Source organism: Hesperophylax consimilis, chromosome 27, assembly GCF_061612785.1.
Source record: "Hesperophylax consimilis isolate HC1 chromosome 27, BYU_Hcon_1.0, whole genome shotgun sequence".
NCBI classification, from domain to species: domain Eukaryota; kingdom Metazoa; phylum Arthropoda; class Insecta; order Trichoptera; family Limnephilidae; genus Hesperophylax; species Hesperophylax consimilis.
In genome coordinates this window covers 12,863,612-12,886,407 of record NC_142862.1, presented here as the reverse complement: position 1 = coordinate 12,886,407, position 22,796 = coordinate 12,863,612, and the positions used below count along the sequence as shown (strand labels likewise).

General features: G+C 32.6%; 1 protein-coding gene across 1 annotated transcript in view; it reads left to right on the top strand.

Annotated features, from left to right (window-relative positions):
* Window positions 1–22,796, top strand: part of LOC149410603 (homeotic protein distal-less-like) — a 149,458-nt gene that overhangs the window by 23,996 nt on the left and 102,666 nt on the right. The window contains exon 2 of the mRNA XM_089648108.1: window positions 2,139–3,312. Within this exon, the coding sequence (XP_089504234.1) occupies window positions 3,048–3,312 (265 nt within the window). The 5' untranslated portion in view covers window positions 2,139–3,047. The remainder of the gene's footprint in view (window positions 1–2,138; window positions 3,313–22,796) is intronic.

Sequence of the window (22,796 nt, the reverse complement as noted above, 5' to 3'; positions counted from 1 at the left end):
ACTAACATTATATTAGTAATGATTTAGAAGATATGATATTAAAGCCTTTTCGTACCTAGCTTCTCTGCAGTTAAACAGATCCGCTACATCTGCGTACCTATTACTAACTTAGGTACTTTTTAGGTATTTTTTAATATTGGTTTTCGTATTTACACATCTCCCTTTCAAACCATCTTTGAACGATTACCACGGGGCCGTTAAGTCTGACTAGTCTGTTCTATTACACTGTACTGAAACACTATGTGATACCTACAAGTTTTCTGCAGAATCCCACTTCGAATCTCGAGCCACGAAACTCAGATAAACAAATCACCGTCTTCTAATTAACTATCTAATTTAACGTGTCAAACCCATGATTATATTTTCGGCAAAGTTCCATGAGAGTTATAGCTAAGATACTGTGCGGTATTCGTTTTGGGTACGCCCCCTACGCCGAGGCGTGGCGCTATGAACAAAAACAATTAAGTATCAGATAATATTTAAAAGTGAATGGTTTAACCTGACCTCAGACGTTTTTTCTGGTTTAGCAGGAATTTGACCTTTCACACAGACTGACTGACTGGCTTAGCTGACTGACCAACTGATTGTGTTATAGTTCGAAATAATTTGGGCAAAGGATTTGAGGTTAATCGAGGAAATTTTTGTTAGATTAGTACGAAGGTGTTTTTAGGTCTGATGACAAGTAAAAATGACAATTCAACACACAAATTACAAAGTGACATAAACTCATCAAAAGTGATGAAACAAAAACTAGGTTAAATAGTTTCCTATGGAACCTATTTAAACCTTGTTTGTGTTTTGTCACTTTTCACGATTTTATATCCACTTTTAAAGGTGTGTTGCATTGTCATTTTGATGAGTTATCCGGTCACCGTTTTTTTATGTGTACAATTCCAGAACGTTCTATTCAGACGTCTAGTATTAAAGATACAGTATGAAAGAGGAGAAGAAAGGACTGGCAAAATGTGATTGGTTGTTCTAATTATCAGCGCCGGCCCTGTGCGGTCGCGATTGGAGCAAACCGCTCCGGGCGTCGAATTGCCAAGGCGCCGAGGCGCTGATAATACCTCACCTCACACATCGTCCTTTAGATTATTTTTCATAAAAAACTATGCTACACGTAAACACAAATCATCCAAACATTATTCTCGAAACTCTCCGGATTTTCTTACTAAAATGCAATATTAGCATTTTTATTTATTTACATGTAATTTTTCAGTGAACTAGAATGGTAGAATTGAAAAATACGATATAGATGAAAAAATACCTAGTGTTCATTACAGTAATTTGACTATTATTCCGCCATCCCAATTCAATTGATATAGTGTTATAAATCTTGACTATAGCTCTGAAAACATTTTTCCTACTAATGTGGAACATCATTAAAAAACATTCACGATCTTAGGAATAAAACACCGGGGTTTTCGGGTTAGAATAATATTTTTATACTGTTGAGAAGATTCATTACTAAAATTGATGCAAATGAAGATACTAGTCATTAATAATAAAAAAATATATTAGTCATTCAGAATATATCAGAACACGTGTTCAACGCAGGACTTCCTTATAACATATTCGTGCATTACTGATAGTTTGTTATAAAATTTGTCAAAAAATTCGTTATAGTCCCGTTTTTAAAACGAATAATTTGACCAGATTTTTAATAAGTTAACAATTTTTCAAATCAGTAAGTTTTCTCCGTGTATGTCCAAATAAGAGGCGATCCATCACTATAATATTATAATGATTTAGGACGGGTTGTTTCGTTAATTAATTTTCAAGTTATGTAAAAGATTTTTTCAAGTTCTGTTATTATTTAATAGGACTTTCACAGAACCCAAAAATGAACGTCGAAATTTGATGAATTGTTTATAATCTCTGAAACAATTCGTTCTTAATATTTTTCATTCTATGATCGTGTAATTCTGAAGAACGAACACGGCATAATATCTAAAATTGTGAAAATGTCAAAATTGCTGACTGAAGTGAGAATTTCGTCCAAAAAAGGCAACACGATATCTGCGCGGTCACTGGTTCTTTTTTTTCGCTACAATATCTTGGTGAATTTATTGCAACTTTTATTAAATTACAAATTTTGTACTTTCCATCGTTCTGATATTATTTTTATTTTTTTGCAGATTCCCGAGAAAGTCGTCATCTACTGAAAATCAAGAATAAATTAAAAAAAGTGTATCATTTTGTTTAAAACCTCTCAGTCGTGCTATTGTGGAAATTTTTGTATTTGTTTTTGAAGGAGTTTTATGCTTTTTAAATAAATTAATGATAGTGAATGAAGATGACATGACCAAACTACAAAAGCTTTATTTAAACTAAATGTTGCTATTTCAATTATTATAAAGTAGTGATAAATTAACTACAAAGAGTGTTGTAACTTTGAAATAATTAATAAATTCTGATAAGAAAAACATACCTACAAGCTAGCGGTAACGTATGTTATAAAAACATTGTAATTACTAAAGCTAAAAGATTTTCACTCTTCCAAGATAACTAAAGTTTTTTCTATGAAACTGAGCGATTTAAAATAACTTATTTGAAGACGTAATACTTCCAAAGGTGAAGAAAAATAAAGAATTTTACATAAATATAAAATAAGAATCTTGTTGGAGAGTTTTGTTAAAGCTTCAGAGTCAAAATCAGTCAGAAGCAAGAAAAGAATTTGAAAACAAATTCGCTTCCAAAAGTGAAGAAAATAAACTCAAAACCTAAACCTTTTTGGAATAGAGAGTTTTTAAAAAGCTTTACATAGACCAAGAACAAAAGATCAAAGAGATTGAAGTCTACATAGTGAAGAAAAATCATAAATATAGTTCATCCAAAACCCAGCCTTCCTTTTAATTGAGAGTTTTTGACCAAACTGCTTAAAAATTAGGGACACGGGCGGTCTCTCCCAGAGCAGACCGGAATCATTCGCGACGGCAGTCGGTTCGTCCTTAAAAGTGGCTAACCACGGCCAGGCCACGCTGAACTTCTCGGACCCCTTCGGTCCGGGGGGCGGGGGGCGCGAGCCGCCCCCGGGCACCCCCGACATGGACCAGCACCAGGGGCTGGAACCCCCTCCCCCGCCCTCCAAGTCCGCCTTCGTCGAGCTGCAACACCAGCATCAGCAGCAACACTACGCGGCCTTCAAGGGCGGCTATCAGCACCAGCAGTTCGGTGGGCAGGGAGATGGCGGGGGCTTCCCGAGTCCCAGGGCGGCGTTGGGGTACGCGTTCCCCCCCGTGCACCAGAATGTATACCCGGGATACCACTTGGGTTCGTACGCGCCGCATTGCGCCAGCCCTCCTAAAGACGGTAAGATTCTTTTGCATTTATTTCTTTTAGAGCTTAGAGATTTCGAGAAAGCTTAGAATTGAAGCAAGGAGTATGTTCCAAGATGGAGTTGTGAGGTATTCTCTATTTATTCCTTCGTAAAATAAGTTTTCAGTAGAGAGATATGAATCCCTCTGCCAATTATTGTTAATCAATGCCGAAACTCTGAGAACATGGGAATTTAGAGCAGAGAAAGATAATGCTTAAAGTTCCGTAGTAAACGTTCAAAAAGAAAAAGAAAACGGTTAGAATGGCAGATATGAAAATACGAATGTTATAAGGAGCGCACTAATATAAAAAAAACATTATAATTACTAGGCGTAAGCGAAAACGACTTAAGTAGCATTTAAAGAAACTCTGAGTTTTTAAACACAAATAACATGTTAAATAACAGAACCAGACGTGTTTTTATAATTTTCTAAGCATACTTTTGATTTTTTTTCTATCGAGGGAATTTCAAATAATCACTTTTTTTTAGCTCGGACGAAAAATAAAAGAATGCTTAAAAAATGTCCATGATAAGTATATTAATCTTAAGTTCAGTCTTAAGGGAGGTTTCTTTTTTGTGAATACCACGCAAGAGTCCCAACTGTACGTAGTGGGATTGTGGAATACTATTGGGGTTCGCTATACGGTTGAAAGAATTATAAGGATGCGTGGAACGAAAAGGTTAGGAATTATTTTGTTGACGACTTGATTCTATAACAAGATTTCTATTGGTAGAGCGTGGCGCAAATACGCCGTCTACGATTTTCTATTAATTACATATTATTTGAAATCAGTTATATTTTAATGACCTTCATGTCATGTTAATTTAAATATCAAAATCAGAGTTGATTCATCAATTCGTCAGAGATAGCCACAAAATTTAATGTGACTCTCAATCGATCTCGAGATTTGTCCACGAGTATACGAATTGATAATAGTCATAAATCGAACTAAATGAGAATGATTGACGATTTAACTGAGACTTTTTTTGAGAAAATTCATCATAAGGCATCTGGATGACAAATATCACCGTCATTAACAAATCTTTTGCCAACCCATAATGAGAATAATTAACAATTTATGTGGCGTATTTTTTGGCCAAGGCATTTGTCCGACAAATATCGCCGCAATCAACAAATCATTTGGTAAACCATAATGAGAATGTCCGATATACATCAAACGAATCCCGTTCTAAATTCACTCTCTTCGAGCCAATAAAAAACGCTTAAAACGATGTAGGTGCGCAACAAACAACCAGACGAATACAATAATATGTCAACAAAGAACTCTGTTTTAACCCCTTCACACTTGAATTAGAACTGGCAGTGGTAAAACGTATTTGACGTTTGATAACACACACAAAAGGTATTTTTTTTAAATTGGTTTAAAATTTTTTTTGCTTGTACTTTATAAGTTATTTCTGGGTTCATCTAACACACCAAATTTTATTCACAGCAAAAAAAAAACAATTAGAACATAGGAAGGTACATAGAAATCGAAATTATTGATGCAACAAAAATATTGAGTGTTTATATTATAATATAAGTATAGGTATACTCACAAGTATTCAAGCTAACCATTAAAATGACTGTCTTAACACAGGCTAGCCAGGTTATGAGAATCCTCAACTTTATCTAATTTTTATGTATTCTATCTATTTACATGTTTATAGTATAATATGTTTATATAAAACACGCAACACGCACAAACACATATATCATTATAAATACCGATTTACATTCTCTTTTGATATTTTTCTTTTATTTTTAATCTTTATTTTTATTTTAAATTTATCTTTATTTTAATGTTGTTTTTCTTTTATTTTTAAATGTATAAATTCTTAAATTATAAAATGGGGGCCTCAGCACGGGTAAACAACTCAGTGAGGCCAACATTACTAAATTGAAATATGAAATATTGTAAAAAAAAAAAAATGTATCAACAAATGTATCAACAATAGTTCCAAATTTATTAAATAAAGATATTATTTGTACACAAAAAAAATTAAATAATAAAATAAACATAACCTTTCAAAATATAACATAAACGAGTATACAGAATCGAACTGAAATATAATGTGCACAGAGAAGAAGGAGTATGGCTGATTTATTAAAATCCTGTAAAATGCGATGGTACGCCATTTCCTAACACTTTTTCAGATATATTCTGTAAATACGAAATGCGAAAATATCAGATCAATCAGTTTGCTTGGAAACCTGTCAATTCATTCGATATAGACCCCATTTTTAACAGGAACACAAATAATTTCTTCATATTTTTAATAAATTAGCAATATTTTATCAGTAAGCTTTCTCCGGGTGCAAGGCTAATATTGCCAGCAATTAGAAAATGAAAACCGTTAATTTTATGTGGTCTGGATAGGGAGGAAAAAAGATCTGAAAATCTATGTATTTTCAAATATACGTTCAGTCCGAAAAGGTTAACAACACTCAACCACACGAACACAATAACATAGCAACATGGGACCATGTTTCAACATACAGCCACACGGGACTTTCAACACACCACACAAGACAGTCGAAACACCACACAACACACTCGGCGGATCAATGACACGATGGTGTGTGGGTGTAAAAAGTTGGACAGTTTTAAATGTCCTCGTGGATGGGTTTTCTTGCCACTGTACGCCGCAAAGGAACGCTCGCGCTCTGGATGAAGTTATTTAACAAGAATTGCACAGTGCGACATGTTTGTATTGCGAGCGGTCGGGTGGTTCCGATACTATCGAATAAATATAAATCACGAAAATGGGTGATGCTAAACAATATACAAGTTTTTATTAACTTCAATTATTAGATTATTCCGATGATTAACAACATCAAAAAAAGAAAGAACCAAAGATTTATTATAAATATATCGCTAAAAAATCAAAAGATACGCGGCCTTGCTTGAGTTTCAAAACTGTTTTATTCCTTATTCTTTAGTCATTAACAGAAACATGGATATTTTAAATAGCTTTTTAGCTACATTGGTATTAGTAAGATTAGGTTACTAAAACTAATTCACCACATCTTCATTAAATATTAAACATGTTTTCAATGACCTAATTAATGTCTGGTGATGTAAAAAAAATCTTACTGTTTCTTTTTTTTTGTTTTTGAACGAAAAAAAATGTGTATTGCTGATTTATTAAAATCTTTTTACAAACGTGACTGCATGCCGTTTCCTGATACATTATTAGCACTGCTATAGTGTATCGGAACACGTGTTCGAGCAGCTGCGTAAATCTTGTTATTATATAATGACGAAATGCGAAAATATTATAATTTTTATAAACACGTATTCCGACATCACATTCATGTTTTACTGATATTTTACTAGAAAATTTGTCAATTCATTTGTTAAAAGCCCGCAGTCCCGTTTTTCACAGGAATACGAAAAAAATGAAGAGATTTTAATAAATTATCAATATTTTATATCAGTATGTTTTCTCTGTGTTCTATTTTATGGAACTCTATTATTTTTTATTTATTTTAGTAAGTACTAGATATTATTAATTAATTTTAATCGAGTTGTGCTGATCTGATTACATAATTCAACCGTTTTCACAAATGGAATTCAAAATTGTTGAATTGATCAATCATTACATCCACTTTACCTATACGATTTTGGTTAGCGCATAGTACACGGAGAAAAATGAGAATTGCCAATTTATTAAGCATTTCTTAAAATTATTGATAATACGGTTCAAAACGGGATTGCAGGCCTTAACAAATGAATTAACAGGTCTTGATAATATAATATCATGTATTAGTATTTTATTAAAAGTTTATCAGGAAACCTGTTAATTTATTCGTTAATGCCTCCAATCCCGTTTTTAACCGGATTACCAATAATTTGAAGAGATTCTTAATAAATTGGAGATAGGTACTAATTTTATCCTTGTTGGCACTGATATCCACTTACCTAATGGCAAATATCAATATTTATTTGCTTTTTAAATCAGGCCGGTCTCAATACACACAGAGTACAAAGACAATAGAATCCGAACCGCCCCAGAATTCCCTTTGTCTGTACCGACAAAGACGGCCGCGACTATTTTTTCATGCACCTCCTCCATTTCAAGTATTTCGGTTAATTCAATTAAAGGTCTTTCGCGGACTGGGCTGGCATCTGATGAGAACATCTCGTCCAGTGGTAGCTATCTGCCTACCCGCACGGATACTTGACTTACGGTTGTGAAGTAAACGCTTGGCGCCAATACAGAAAGTAAATAAAGTTAATTAGGAAAATAACATGGCGAAAAAGCTGTTTAAGTTTGTTCTACTTACTGTTTTGGACCGGACCGGTTTCACTCTACTACTGTCGTCTACAGACTGGTTTTAATGATCAGTTCGTTAATATTAATATGGCAATGATTTTTTATATGAATACATATCACACAAGAGTCCCAACTGCTCTCAACTGTCCGGAGCCAGTGGAACTATGGCATCCCAAATTGGGGTATGTTGTGAAGCTGAAGGAGTAAGGATGGGGAGGGAGATGGAATGTACCTACCTTGCGATTCAGAACTAGTCACTCGGAATTTTAAATCCAATTTTTTGTATTTATTGAACCCCCAGATATACAGAATATACAGAACAAAACATATCACTTATATTCACAAACAATTACTTTTGCTTTTGTAGGACGGAGAGGTTTTTAACATATCAAAAAGATCTGTAGGTATATGTATTGACAGTTCGGTGAAATTATTAATTATATACAAGATTTTCCAATAAGAGGTGTTATTTTGATATTTAATCGTAAAAGATCAATGGTTTCGTTGCTTGTTTGGCACGTAGCGCCGTCTTGTTGAAAGTTAACGTTATCCAAATCAATACCATCCAATTCCGGCTATAAAAAATCATTAATAATCTCTCAATAGCGCAATCCATTCACCGTAACTGTTGCTCGAGCCTCATTTTCGAAAAAGTAAGGTCCAATGACTCCGCCAGACCATAAACCGCACCAAACAGTCACACGTTGAGGATAAAGAGGCTTTTCAACAATAACTCTTGGGTTTTCCGAGCCCCAAATGCGACAATTTTGCTTGTTGGCGAAGCCACCGAGGTGGAAATGGGCGTCATCACTCAAGATGATTTGCATTTGATTCACTCATTTGAATTTTAATAATTTCAATGCGTTGTCGAAGCGCATATCGTTCCATTTTTATTAATGGCGTAGTTTCTACTTGTCAAATCTCAAAAAATGACAGCTTCAAAAGTAAAATCTACCGAAATAGCGGGCTATTCAAAATAACACCTATTATTGGAAAACCCTGTATATATTTTTTAAAATATTTATAATACTTAAAATTTGAGGGCAATCTATGAAGTTATTCAGTATTTTAACAAATTATTAACGCATGGTTTTACAACACTCAGTTTATGTTGATTGCTTACCGACTCGTGGGACGATAGGCTGAAAAGTGAAAACTTTAATTGAATGAACATAAACAAGACCAGGGTTTTCCATTAAAAAATGTTAAAAAAAATAGATCCTGATGTTAAAAAACATTGCCTGAATATTGTAATACACTAAATATTGTAATACACTAAATATTGTAATACCTACACTAAATATTGCAATACACTTAATATTGTAATACACTAAATATTGTAATATACTAAATATTGTAATACACAAAATATTGTAATATACTAAATATTGTAATACACTAAATATTGTAATACACTAAATATTGTAATACACTAAATATTGTAATATACTAAATATTGTAGTACACTAAATTCTTTGAATAAAATCAATTTGTTTTCCCACATAAACGATATATTTAAAGAAAGTTCGTCATAAAAGACATGTATATATTAACAAAAAATATCAATATCTTCATTTGAATGGTGTAAAAAGTAACCTAGAGCCTTACCACTTATCCACAGGGAAGTACTCATTCACCCTTATAAAGTAACTCGATTCTGTCCATATTTGCTAAGTGTAAACAAAATATTAACTCCTGTATTAGCCTTTCCGTAGTTCTTACTCCATGTACGTGGAGTACAGGGTCCCTCGAAAAATTATGCACTATTAATTTTTTTTTAGTTTTTTTTTAGTAGGGCACAATTCATTTTATTTAAAAATAGTGTCAAACTTCTTGTGTTCAGGGCAAATATGAAAAAAAAGATAAATAAATCTTATTAAATACAAAACAGCTTCAAAATCAAAACATATATTGTTAGAAACCTTATTTGGCAAATAGGAAAATCTTATGAAATAATAATTTATTCTTAAATGAGTAATGAAATACTCGACAAGTTTACCTTTTAACAAGTTTTTTTTAGTAGGTACACGGAGAAAACTGACAGATATAACATATTATATTTATCAGGAAAAGATCGCACACACGTGTTCCGATATATTCAGAATTGATTCATATTTTATCAGGAAATGGATTGCAATCACTTTTGTTTATTTCTTAAAGTTTTTCAGAACTTCATTGTATCGCATTTATTAATATTTTTAAAATGAAATCATGAACGTCATTTTCTCTCCTTTGTATTGGGGTCGGGGCCATGGCTTCATAATGCACCTCCAGGCTTACATATCCTGGACTATTTCATCCTCTCCGTTCTTTGCAGGCCAAGTTTTCCTCGTTCAACTTTTGGAATTTGCTTTCTCAAAGTTTGTATGGAGCGGCCGATGGAAATTAGAAACTAATTAGTAATTGACTGAGCGTAGAAAAGTCATGCTTTAACTCAACCGTTTGGAATTTCAACTGTCTGAAAATACGTTTATTAGGTTCCGGTTCCGATTCGAGATGGTGGCCGTTTTTTACCTGTTGTGCGCCGCAGTAGCCGATAGACACGAATAAAAAAATAATTTCTCTTTTAATAGTTTTGGGCAAATACTTATGGTGAAATATTTTTACTAATAAATATATATACACAATCAAGTAAGGCGGTAAAATTTAAAAAAATATCAGCTTTAGCATGTCGAAAATTTAGCGTCGGCACTCAACGTTCTTTCAGTAAAGTTTTTTGAAAAAAAAGTGAAATCGTGGGTTTTGATTTGAATCACTATTACTAAAAAGTATAATAAATTGTTTGCGATTCCTAGGTAACTATTTACCGTTTTATTATCGACATAAATATAATTATTTGTCTGACTGAAGTTGAGCAGCCTGTAGTGGCTCAGTACAACGCGTGTCGGGTCATTGATCGATCCAATCGTTATTCGATACAAATTAGCCCATTATTCCATATTCGATACCATGCGGAGTTTCTTTAGGGGCAGCTTACATGCTGTAGACGTAGGGGTTGATTTTTACTTTCACAATGCCTTCAATTCATCAATACGGTATGCTTTGTCAATGTAATATAAGTTGAGTAGACTTAATACAGTATTTTACAATCATACAAGTTTTATGGATTATGATTTCAGTGGTGTTATTTTGTAATCTAGCTGAAATAACCGGCATTGCTCATGCATAGTTGTGTTCAAAATTTCACCAAGAAAAAAAAGGGTTTTTCAATAAGAGGTGTTATTTTAAATAGCCCGTTAATTCGGTAGATGTTACTTTTGAAGCTATCATTTTTTGACATTTGACAAGTAGAAACTACGCCATTAATAAAAATGGAACGATACTCGCTTTAACAACGCATTGAAATGATTAAATTTCACTTGAGTGAATCAAATGCAAATCATCTTGAGTGATGACGCCCATTTTCACCTCGGTGGCTTCGTCAACAAGCAAAATTGTCGCATCTGGGGCTCGGAAAACCCAAGAGTTATTGTTAAAATGCCTCTCTATCCTCAATGTGTGACTATTTAGTGCAGTTTATGGTCCGGCGGAGTCATTGGACCTTACTTTTTCGAAAATGAGGCTGGAGCAACAGTTACGGTGAATGGATTGCGCTATCGACAGATGATTAATGTTTTTTTATGGCCGGAATTGGATGGTATTGATCTGGACAACGTTCACTTTCAACAAGACGGCGCTACGTGCCACACAAGCACCGAAACCATTGATCTTTTACGATTGAATATCAAAATTACACCTCTTATTGGAAAAACCAGTATAATAAAGGGGATGGAATGTTTTTTTTTAATTTCATGTACCATAAAAAACATCAGCTAACATAGCATAAGAGTTAACAATGGTGTGTAATCTATTTATAACAGAAGTCTAGCCTGAAATAGTAGAATAATTGTCACAGTAATACATACTAGTTAACCTCGATCTAATGGTAGAAACATGAAGTGAATCTTTAATTTATCAGAGCAAATCAAAATTACGAATTTATGAATTAAAAAGTGAACATTGAAAAAATGAATGCAATTTTGTCTCGGTACGTCTCTCGCAGCACAGTTCATAATTCGAATGACAGTGCTGCAGTAGGTACTGTCGCGAGTGTCCCATGATGTAACACGCTCTTCGATCGTACTATTCGGTATTTAACAAAAAATCACTATGTTATATTCACAGTATATTCTAATTAATACAATTCAGTAAAAGTAACACAAATTTTCGCTGTAGAAGACAACTTCTTATCACGCTAAATATCACTGTACGTTCTGTCCAAATTCGGAAACCCCCTCGAGATCAAATATTATATTTATATTGAACAGATAATCTAAAAATGTTTCTTATTATTTATTATCATTGATTCTAATGCAATAACGGGACGTTTTATTAACCCTTTCTCCCAAACAATAGCCCCACCCTCACCATCTCTAATCAACACCATATTGTGGTCTTTACCCTAGTAAATGTACGGCCACCAACACTAACTTAACTACTGATATGAGTTATTATGGGGTATATATAGCTATAGGAAAGGCATAAAACACAACAGCCATGTTCTAAGCACAACCTATTTAAGGGGTGTTCTTTATAATTTATTATTATAACAGTTTTCATTATTCATTCATATATTAATATATCTCTAATTTCCATTTCTGAAAGTTAATCTCTATTAAAAAAGTATTTTACTTATAAAAAAAGAATAGCATTAATAGATTGCATAGTGTATAAACATTGTATCTGCATAATGAATGAACTAAGATTAAATACTCGTAAATTAGAAATAACAAAAAACATTTCCGAAAAAAAAAATCAAAATAAGGAAGCAGGACGATTGAAGTGAATGAGACAAAATAAAATAATAGGACACATTAAGAAAATTAGATAACATATTATAATGAAATAAGATAAAATATGAGAACAAGGTAAAGTGAAAGCACAAATTAAGAAAATAAGATAACATATTATAAGGAAATAAATAAAATATTAGAAAAAGATAAAGTAAAAGGACAAATGAAAAAAATAAGATAACAGATTATAAAGAAATAAAACAAAATATGAGAACAAGATAAAGTGAAAGGACAAATGAAGAAAATAAGATAATATATAATGACGAAATAGTACAAAATACGAGAATAAGACTAATTGAGAAAATGTGGCATAGTAAGGAAGCAGGACAATATAAAAAAACAAAATAAATTAACGAAATATGATAAATTAGGAGTTAAATAAATAGAGATAATAAAACATCGCAACGGAATAGCACAAACAAAGAAAACGGATCAAAACATGAAGTGATCTAGAGAGCCGAATTGAATATTCCTCTATCAACCCCTGGACTAGAATAACATATTTGGCAGTTTCACCCCCTGTATCTGTATGTGCGTACTCTTTTATCCCCAACGCCAGTAAATACATAACACCAGCCAATGGGATAGCGTCATCCCTTAACCCTGCGGACAACCAGCGTTGATTCAACCGGATTAATTCTACTCACGCGACCACCAAATTTATCATAAATTTCCACCGTAGGAACCAAAATTAGTACAATGTTATATTTTGAGTGTAGGAAAGAAAAAGACGCTACTTATTTTTATATAATTTTAAATATGAACACGGCACAAGAGTCCCAACTGATCCTTACTAACTGGGGTGGACTACGGAATTACCAATTGGGGTCTCATGTTGTGAGATTGAAGGGTAAAGAAAAAGAAAGAATATGGAAAAGACGAAGTTGGCGAAGTATTTACCTAACTATTCAGATCTGGTCACCACATACGGCTAAAGCCATTTGAAGCAACTTTTCGGTTCAAAATGGTGATCTTTCACGAGGGCGATACAGAGAGTATGTACCACCCTGTCGCAAATACTACCTGTCTGTACTATATGATTTGATAAAATGATCCAATTTTAGTAGTAGGGGACCTTCCTTCTCAACCACAGAGATAGTGGTCTTGATTAAGAGTCAGTTTTTTCACTGATTTCGTCTTCCCCATCTCCCTTTTTTCTCACTCACTCCAGCCATACAACAAATCCAAAACGCATTCACTGGCTTCGGTTGAAATTCACATTAAACAAAAAAGGAAAATTATCAATTTTATAATTCGGATAATCCAAGATAAAAGGCGCCACAAATACACTTCGGCATCGTCCTAATTGGACAACATGGATTAATTGCTTGGCCGAAAGGTTAAGGCGCTCACTGAGCCGCCAGGGGTCCAGGGTTCGAGCACCATCAACTTGCGCGCGTCCAATTTGTTAGTGTCAATCAATTAAACCATTATGGGCCAATTAAAATGGCGGTGTTCGCGTTATTAATGATTTTAATGCCTGTGGGAATGGAGTGACATCTAGCGGATGATTCTCAAAGTTGAAAGGACTTTCTTTCCATTCAAAATAAAATTTTCAAGGAATCGTTAAATAATACAAACAAAAACCGCAAGAAATCTTTATTAATATATTTTGTTTACTATTTTTTTTTTACCAAAATTACATGGTTACATAGCATATGGCAAGACAGTTTTTGTTTGTTTAAGGGTAAACTTAAAATAATTCATAATCTGCTCGTTAATAGATGGCGACACTTTAATTATTTTAGGATAACACTTTTTACATGATATAAACATTCTTAGAAAGAAAGAACACACAAGATTTGTCTTTTTGTATAATAGTTTGCTCCCGTATAATTTTTAAAAAATCTATCAAATATAAAACTTTTTTTTTGTATAAAATAAATTAAAATGGAGTACTATAACTTTTAAAATATTTTTATTAAATTATATTTTTTTTTTTAGTTTCGTATAAAGTACAAAATACAGTTCACAGAAAAAACCCATCGGTAAGAAATTTTAAAAACTATGGCTAAAGTTTTGCGTTCAAAATATTAATATTATCAACTGCTTTCAAAAACAGTGTTTGATTTTTGAATATGACGAAAATAGTGAATCTATTTAAAATTCACTGTTTTCAACGTATTCCAAAATCAAAAACATCGTTCTATTTTGGAATACGTTGAAAACAGTGAATCTATTTAAAATTCACTGTTTTCAACGTATTTCAAAATCAAAAACATTATTCTATTTTGGAATACGTTGAAAACAGTGAATCTATTTAAAATTCACTGTTTTCAACGTATTTCAAAATCAAAAACATTGTTCTATTTTGGAATACGTTGAAAACAGTGAATCTATTTAAAATTCACTGTTTTCAACGTATTCCAAAATCAAAAATATTGTTTGATTTTGGAATACGTTGAAAATAGTGTATCTTTTTAAAATTCACTGTTTTCAACGTATTCTAAAATCAAAAACATTGTTCTATTTTGGAATACGTTGAAAACAATGAGTCTATTTAAAATTCATTGTTTTCAACGTATTCCAAAATCAAAAACATCGTACGATTTTGGAATACGTTGAAAACAGTGAATCTATTTAAAATTGAATTTCAAGCTGAAATTATATTGTTTTGTCTAGGCTTGAGGGGTTGATGTTTAATTTCCTATTTTATTGGCATTGTGATTTGTGATACAACAGTTTCCTTTAGGCATATCTAGTTCCGTATTTTAAGTGTGCCACAAATAGCTGTTGAGACATTACGTGGAAGCTTTCTCGTCCATGGGATTTCTGACACGTTGGTCGGTAGCAAGGTTTACCCCTACGGCGACTCTCCGTATAAGTAGGCAGGTAGGTACATCGGTACAGTTACTTTGGCGCATTTAAGTGGGTTGTATGTAGAATGTTGATTATAGATATCGGGGAAGTGCGACGGTGATTGGATGACTTTAATCGACAAATCGCTGTACGAATGTATTATTGGCAGTGTTTGACTACTTTGTGGAAGAGTGATAAATTCACAGGCTGTATATATTAAAACATCGCGGATTTTTAATTATTGTAGTGGTTTATATTTACATAAGAGTAGATGCTTAGATTTGCATTTGTTCAATTAAAATCTAAAATATTATAAATAAAAATGAACTATTAAATATTCGCCAAAAAGTCGAAAAAATTTTATCCTTAAAAGATAATCTCAATCGCAAAATGATGAATTACTCATGTTTAGTGACTAGATATTAATAGCCGGGTAGGTAATTAAACCCCTCCCTCCTCCTCACCCCACTCCCTTTAACAGCCTTACAAAATATCTACCGCAAAGTATTTTAATTGTTAAAAGAAAGACAACCATTTCCGCGTTACGATTATCCTGACAATATTTGAAAATATCCTACTACCACCACAGAAAGCGGAAAATGTTGCTTGTGTTGTAATGGAGGTGCCAGTAGAGGAATTGAACACACTACGGCTGGGTGGGACCCAAACGCGATGTCAACTCAGCCACCGATCGGTCGTTATAGGAATGCCACTCCCCACTGGCGTCAGGCAGTTCATACTTTTTTTGTTGAAACAAAGTATTTTTATTTTATTTTTATTTATTATCATTTAAACCTGCTAAACCTGACAACATTTTATCTAATTACACGGTACATTAGTTAGGTTAGGTTAAGTTTTTAAACATTATTTAGTGGGATTAGGTAAGTACCTTAAAATCAGTCTATACTAGCGATTTCCACGGTTAGTTCCTCCCCTGTTGATATGTTTTTCTACCGGTTTTGAGATAGTACCACGGAACATAGATAATAAATGCCCCAAATGGGTATGCAGTGAACTACATAGCTGATTTGCATACGAATGCTATGTATTATTCTATATGCACCGTAGAAAATTATTTTAATTCTGAATTCATTAAATAACCAATCATACATTCGTTTCACTACAAATACATTACTTACAATGCTTCAATTCATGTAAAATGAAAAAAACAACTGTTTTTTGTTTGTTCTTTGTGAATTCGAATTAATTCTGAGTGACCAATTCAAATTAGGACATATATTATTTGCATAAAGAATTCATTCGCTTTAAGAGTGTTTTTAGCAAATTTTAGAAAATTTAAAATCACGATCTCTGATAGAAATGTACATACCAATGGTGAGTGTAATAGATTTCTAAGCTAGAAAAAATGATATTATTGCTGCTGTTTAGTGCAAAATAGTTTTCTTTTCGAAAATATTTTGTATGAAGATTTTCAGGAAATTTCAGTTTGGCTTTCCTGAAAATCTTCAAACAAAAAACGAAATTTTCTAATAAAAAAGAAATCATTTTCGGCTACAACAAGATCAATAATACCATTTTTCGTAATATTGGCACTCTAGTACACCCAAAAGTCACGGGCCGCCACCGGTACATATCTACATGGGATCTGTAGCTCAGTTTGTTTATGGTGGTTTCCTATTAACGTCCCTCCATACTAGTGACAAAAATCTTTCTTTGAATCATTTGTAAATTATAGTAGTATATCATTGTTTTAAATATTGTTGTTACTTGTAACCCGGAAATGTTTGTCTTTCTTTAAAAGATGTAAAATAATGTGATAATTATATTTTAATTTTTAATCTTTATTTTTAGTTTAAATTTATCTTTATTTTAATGTTGTTTTTCTTTTCTTTTTTTTTTAAATGTATAAATTCTTATATTATAAAATGGGGGCCTCAGCACGGGTAAACAACCCAGTGAGGCCAACATTACTGAATTAAAATATGAAATATTGTAAAATAATGTATCAACGATGAAAGATCAAAGACGAGAAATTCTAAGCAAATTAGATTGCCAACAAGAAAAAAAACAAGCACCCAAAAATCTCTGATGTACCAGGCCGTTCAACTCTATAACAAAATCCCGAAGGAAATTGCTGTGATAGAAAATATTAATAAGTTCAAAAATGAATTAAGAAAATATGTCTATCTCAATTATTAATGTTTCTTTTTTTTGTGACTTTATTGAAATATTTAAAGAAAGATTATGTTTGCCAAACAATGTACATGTTTATATGTTTATAAAACTATTAGCACACACGAAGATGTGAGCTAACTTAAGATTGATAAATAAATAAATAAAAAAAAACAATAAAAAAAAATGATAATATTTCACCGTCTCCGAAAAGTTTGAAAAAAAGTGTTTAGCAATACTTTCACTTGAATTTCATCGAAATTTATAATTTGTTAATGTTTTTTTTTACATAACTAAAATAATTTAAACTTACTATTTTATGTTAGCAAACAGGATTCACTAGAATGTTTTTTAGAACAGGGGCCGATGTGTTATTTCGACGTGTTATTTTTCGGTAGCGCCCAGCGGCCGAGCGGTATAATTAGAGATTATACACGCCGGTACCGCGTTCGCTGCCCGGCCGCGTATTGTAATACATTGTGTCTACAATTACACTTGTCCAATGAGATTAAATATTGATTTATAAACATCTGCCGGCGGCTAAACGCCAAAACAAAGTACTGAGGCGTCGTTTTACAAATGGACAAAATTGAAATTTTCTTTAGTTTACTTTTCGGGCAGCTCTTCTTTTTCCTGATTATAAAAGTAAATTTTTAACAACTTTCTTTCTTTATTTATTTACAGTATCTTTTCTGTGTGAATTTATTCAGTTTTGGTGAATGTACATCACAGTAGTCGAAGTCGATTTTTTGTTGGAACAATTTTGATTTGAGCTTTAGTTTTCGAGTAAATTAAACCAAAGTAAAAAAAATTGGCTGTTAAATATGAAGCGTAGACCAGGTTTTTTTTGATAATTTTTAATTTAAATGCTCAGATCTATAAAAAATGATGTTTTTGCATTCTGTATATGATGTAGATTCACCTGTTTCCCGCTTGTACTATGATTTTCCGGACACCTTGTACAAACTGCTCCATTATAGGTTATGTACTACTTGCCGTATCGTGTATATATTCTTGTTGTGCAAATGTATTGTTAATTATTTTAATCTTTATTTAAAATTAAAAATTAATAAGTGGAGCTAGTAGAACTATGGAAATATGGAAAAAAGGAAAGAGGAAGATTGAAGAGTACCTGTCTATTCGTATTTAGTCAATAAACATGTTTTAAGCCACTTTCCGATTCTAAAGAAATCACGGAAAAATTCAGAAAAATTAACGTTTTCTTAACAGAACCTTAATGGCTTTTGATTGAATTGATGTATCTTATTTAGATGAGACATGAAGCGTAACAATAGGTTCCAATTTTCAACCTCCAATTGATATCCAACGCTCTAACTAAAACTGCCAAATCTTGTCTAAATATTAGTACATAATAGTGCTTCTAATTGTATAGATTTATGTTCAAAATTCAAAATAATATTTACTGCACAAAAATACAGAGTACAAAGGGTATAGCTTATAGGTTACATCAAATTTCTTCCAGCTAACCCAACAAATACACATTATATTACATAACCCAACAATTACATGTTAACAAATGTATGTAAATAAAAAATAAAAAACAGAGGTAATTTATGTAAGGTATTCATTTAAGGTGTAGTGACATTTGTTTAAAATTAAAGTTTTTAGTGATGATTTAAATTTAAGTATGTCGGTTATTTGTTTGATGCTACGTGGAATGTTGTTATATACTTTAATGGCCATGTAGTGTGGTCCTTTTTGAAATATAGTTTTGTTTGCTTTTGGGATTAATTTTAAGTTTTTTTAAAGTTTTTTCTAAACCTTGTAGCATGTTTATGTGTTGAATTTTTTTGTGATATGATTTTAACTCTCCCAAATTCATCTAGGTACCTAATGAACCTACCTGGATTAAAAAGAATCCTTGTCCTGCTACTGGAGAGATGACAAGAAAAATCTTTTTACATGAAAGCTCACTACCAGACTAAAAGGCTTCCACAATTGTTCAAGAAATGAATAATTCAAATAAGTAATATATTTTAACGTTTGAGTTCCTACGGTTGCTCCCACCTACAAAACCTTCAGGCGTTATTGCTTATTCTGGTACAGGAAAGAATCGTTTATTTTTTTCGTTAAGTGTTCAACAATTTTCGCCCGAACCGATAGGTTCAATGCCTTAGCGACACGTACATAATAAAATTAATAAAAATTTATGAACTTGTCTAAGAAGATAAAAGTAAATTAATGGGACAAGTTGAAAAATGAAATAACACGTTTTGAAAAGTTGCTTCCTGCCTTTTTCCTTAGAGCTAGCGATGATATCAAAAAAAATTATGCTGTCATCAGTGGGTACAAAAAGCTGAAAAACAAGTGATAGAAGTAATAAATATATATGCACAATTTTAGACATCTACGCGAGTAATTTGCTTATGTGTGTCTCAAACTGAAATCACACGGAGAAAAATGAGTATTTCTAATTTATAAAGAATTTCTTCAAATAATTGGTGATCCGGTTAAAAGAGAGACTGCAGGCCATTTCCTTATAAACATATATCGTAACACGTGTTCATGCACCTACATTTTCCATGATAATATATCATTAAGAATTGCAAATATTTTTATTTTTATGCAGGTGTTTTGACATCGTGATAATATATTTGTAATTCACTAAAATTTTATGGGAAACCTATTAATTTATTCGTAAGGGCCTGAAGTCCCGTTTTTAACAGGATCTCTTCAAATTATTGGGTTACTAATAATAACCAATAATTTGAAGAGATTCTTAATAAATTAGCACAATTTATTATTCTCCGTACTCCTCAAGTGCGCTGCAATACATTCCTTTTTTCTCGGTACTCCTCAAGTGCGCTGAAGTACATATGTATTTTATCCGTACTCCTCAAGGGCGCTGCAGTACATTCTTATTTTTTCTGTACTCCTCAAGGGTGCTGCAATACATCTCCATTTAATAGTAGCTCATTTTAGTACTGAACTCTTTTCAATAAGCCTATTTTATTTCTCTTTTATTATTACTCTCCAGTCGGATTTTCCATCCTCCTCCACATCTCCTTCGTTTACTTAAAATTTACTCTACACAGCATCCCCAAAGATGACATATTAACATAAAAAGTAGGTCTTATTAGTTCTTTACTATATTCAGAAATTTATTTCAGCAAAATTAAATAAACATGACGCCCATAACGGCCATTGCTATTACAGTGGGTGACCATCGCATTAGGATTTTTTTACAATCATCCAATTTAGACTTTGTAATTTAAAGCTTATATTTTCAATCACAAGTTATTGTTTAGTAGAAAAACTAAATTGAAAGTATTTCACACATTTATTAGATACTTACTATAAAACATACATTCATATTAATGAACATGTTGGTGAAATTGGGTTTGTTATGCAGATAAAAATGAGTAATGTTGTTTTATTAAAATCATGTTCTCCGTGTGGCAATCACGGCTTCAATTTGAATGGAATGCATCCAATTGATTTTCTTATTATTTATGGGAACATTGACATTTTTTCGGATTCATTGCCCAAATTTAAACGTGGCATCATGTCAATAATTCAAACTATTCAATGCGCATACATACCGACACACACACACACACACACCCTCACACACACACACACACACACAAACACTCACACATACATTACTCATGTCACACACACACCTATAAACTACACAAGTCACCTGGTAATTAAGGAATAAACATACCACCTAGCAGACATTACAAGGAAACATATCATAGGTACCCAACATGAAGTATCTTATTCCTGTATATTGTTTCAACTCTGTAAATTATGTACTGTTTGTTTCTATAGAATAAAATAAAATAAAAAAAATCTCTGGGTCATGTTGCAATCCTGATAATCTTTTCTATAAGGTTATGCCCGGTAGTTAGGACTCCCTATTTTTCGCTTCTTTTAAAATAGACTTATACTAACTTATTCTCAATGCACTCATCGTATTAAAAAAACATAAATATTTATCCATTTGCATGAAAATAAACCGTTTTTCAACAAAATTCGCGGATAAAATTTGATGGCCACCGACTGTTGTAACGAACCTACATTAAAAAAAAATTGTTCATGAGATCGTTGGCTCAGCAAGTTAGAAAGAACCAATTTAGAATACCACGGCGGGTAACGAATTTACACCTCGGTCGAATGAAATTTATTAAAAGGCATTTTATTTTGAAAATTTTAAATAAAATCTAATAATCATTTAGTAACGTATTTCATTGATGTTTTAACATATTTATCGGCATTAGGTGTTCGTCATCTTTTATTCTCCGATTCCATCTATGAGATTTGTTTCCAAGTAGGATTTTAAAACATCTTAACCTTTGTTTTAGTAATAAATTGATACAATCTATAGACATTCCGATAAAACTCGCAACAGGAAAAAACTTATCTAATAAATCTTTATTTCATACGCCGACGTTTCGAGACACCTCCTCAAGACCGCATCATCCGATTGAAATATTAACATTTTAAAACATCAGATTTCTTAGAACCAAAATCAGACCGGAAAAGAGGAAAAAAAAATTTCATAGAAATATGTTGAAATAATTTTAGTGGCATCATAGATTATTTTTATACATACGTATCCAACCTACGTAGCAAAATCAGTTGGTAGATTCGAAATCTTAAATTCTGTATTTGAACCGCTTTGCACGATACCAACATTGTAGCATTGGTCTAATTGGCTTTGTCAAAATATATGTAGTTACCAGATGTGAATAGGGAAGATTTTGAATTTGATTGAAACACTCGTCGAAATCTGATAGACATATTAAGTGACTAGATTTGGATAGCCTATTACGCCTCTTCTTCTAATTCTTCTAGTGCTCTATCCTATTGGATGTTGGCCAGTATTTTCATCAGTGTCCAATTTTCCAAATAAGAAAAATGTTTTACTTAGAAATAGAATTCAATTCGAAATGGTTCTTGGTTCAAGTTAGCCACAAAGGCGATACTGAAAGTGATTCCTGTTACCTGATAACTCCCATCGAGAATAATATGTACCTATTCACCTACCAGAATGGTACCGATTTACTCTCAGTATCGCCCTGGTTATAGGCCATCATTCAGAATTTTGGTTTTTTGCTTGAAATAGTTTTATCCGTTTTTAAAAACCAGATACAAACCATCTGGCCAGTGAGAATATGGCATCCTCAATTGGGATATTTTGTGAGGCTGAAGGTGGTGGAGAGGGGAAGGAGATGGAAAGAGGAAGGTGGGGAGTATGTGGCTCTTCAGAACCTTGTCACAAAACACGGATAAAGCCATTTAAAGCAACGTTTCAATTCTGAATGGTGGTCTTACACCAGGGCGATACTAAGAGTATCTTACACTCTGGAACGTGCCAAAAGTATACTGACTGGCCCATTTCCTTCCTTCAACCTCGCACATCATTTAACACTGGGGATCTCAAAGTCCCATTGTCTCCAGAC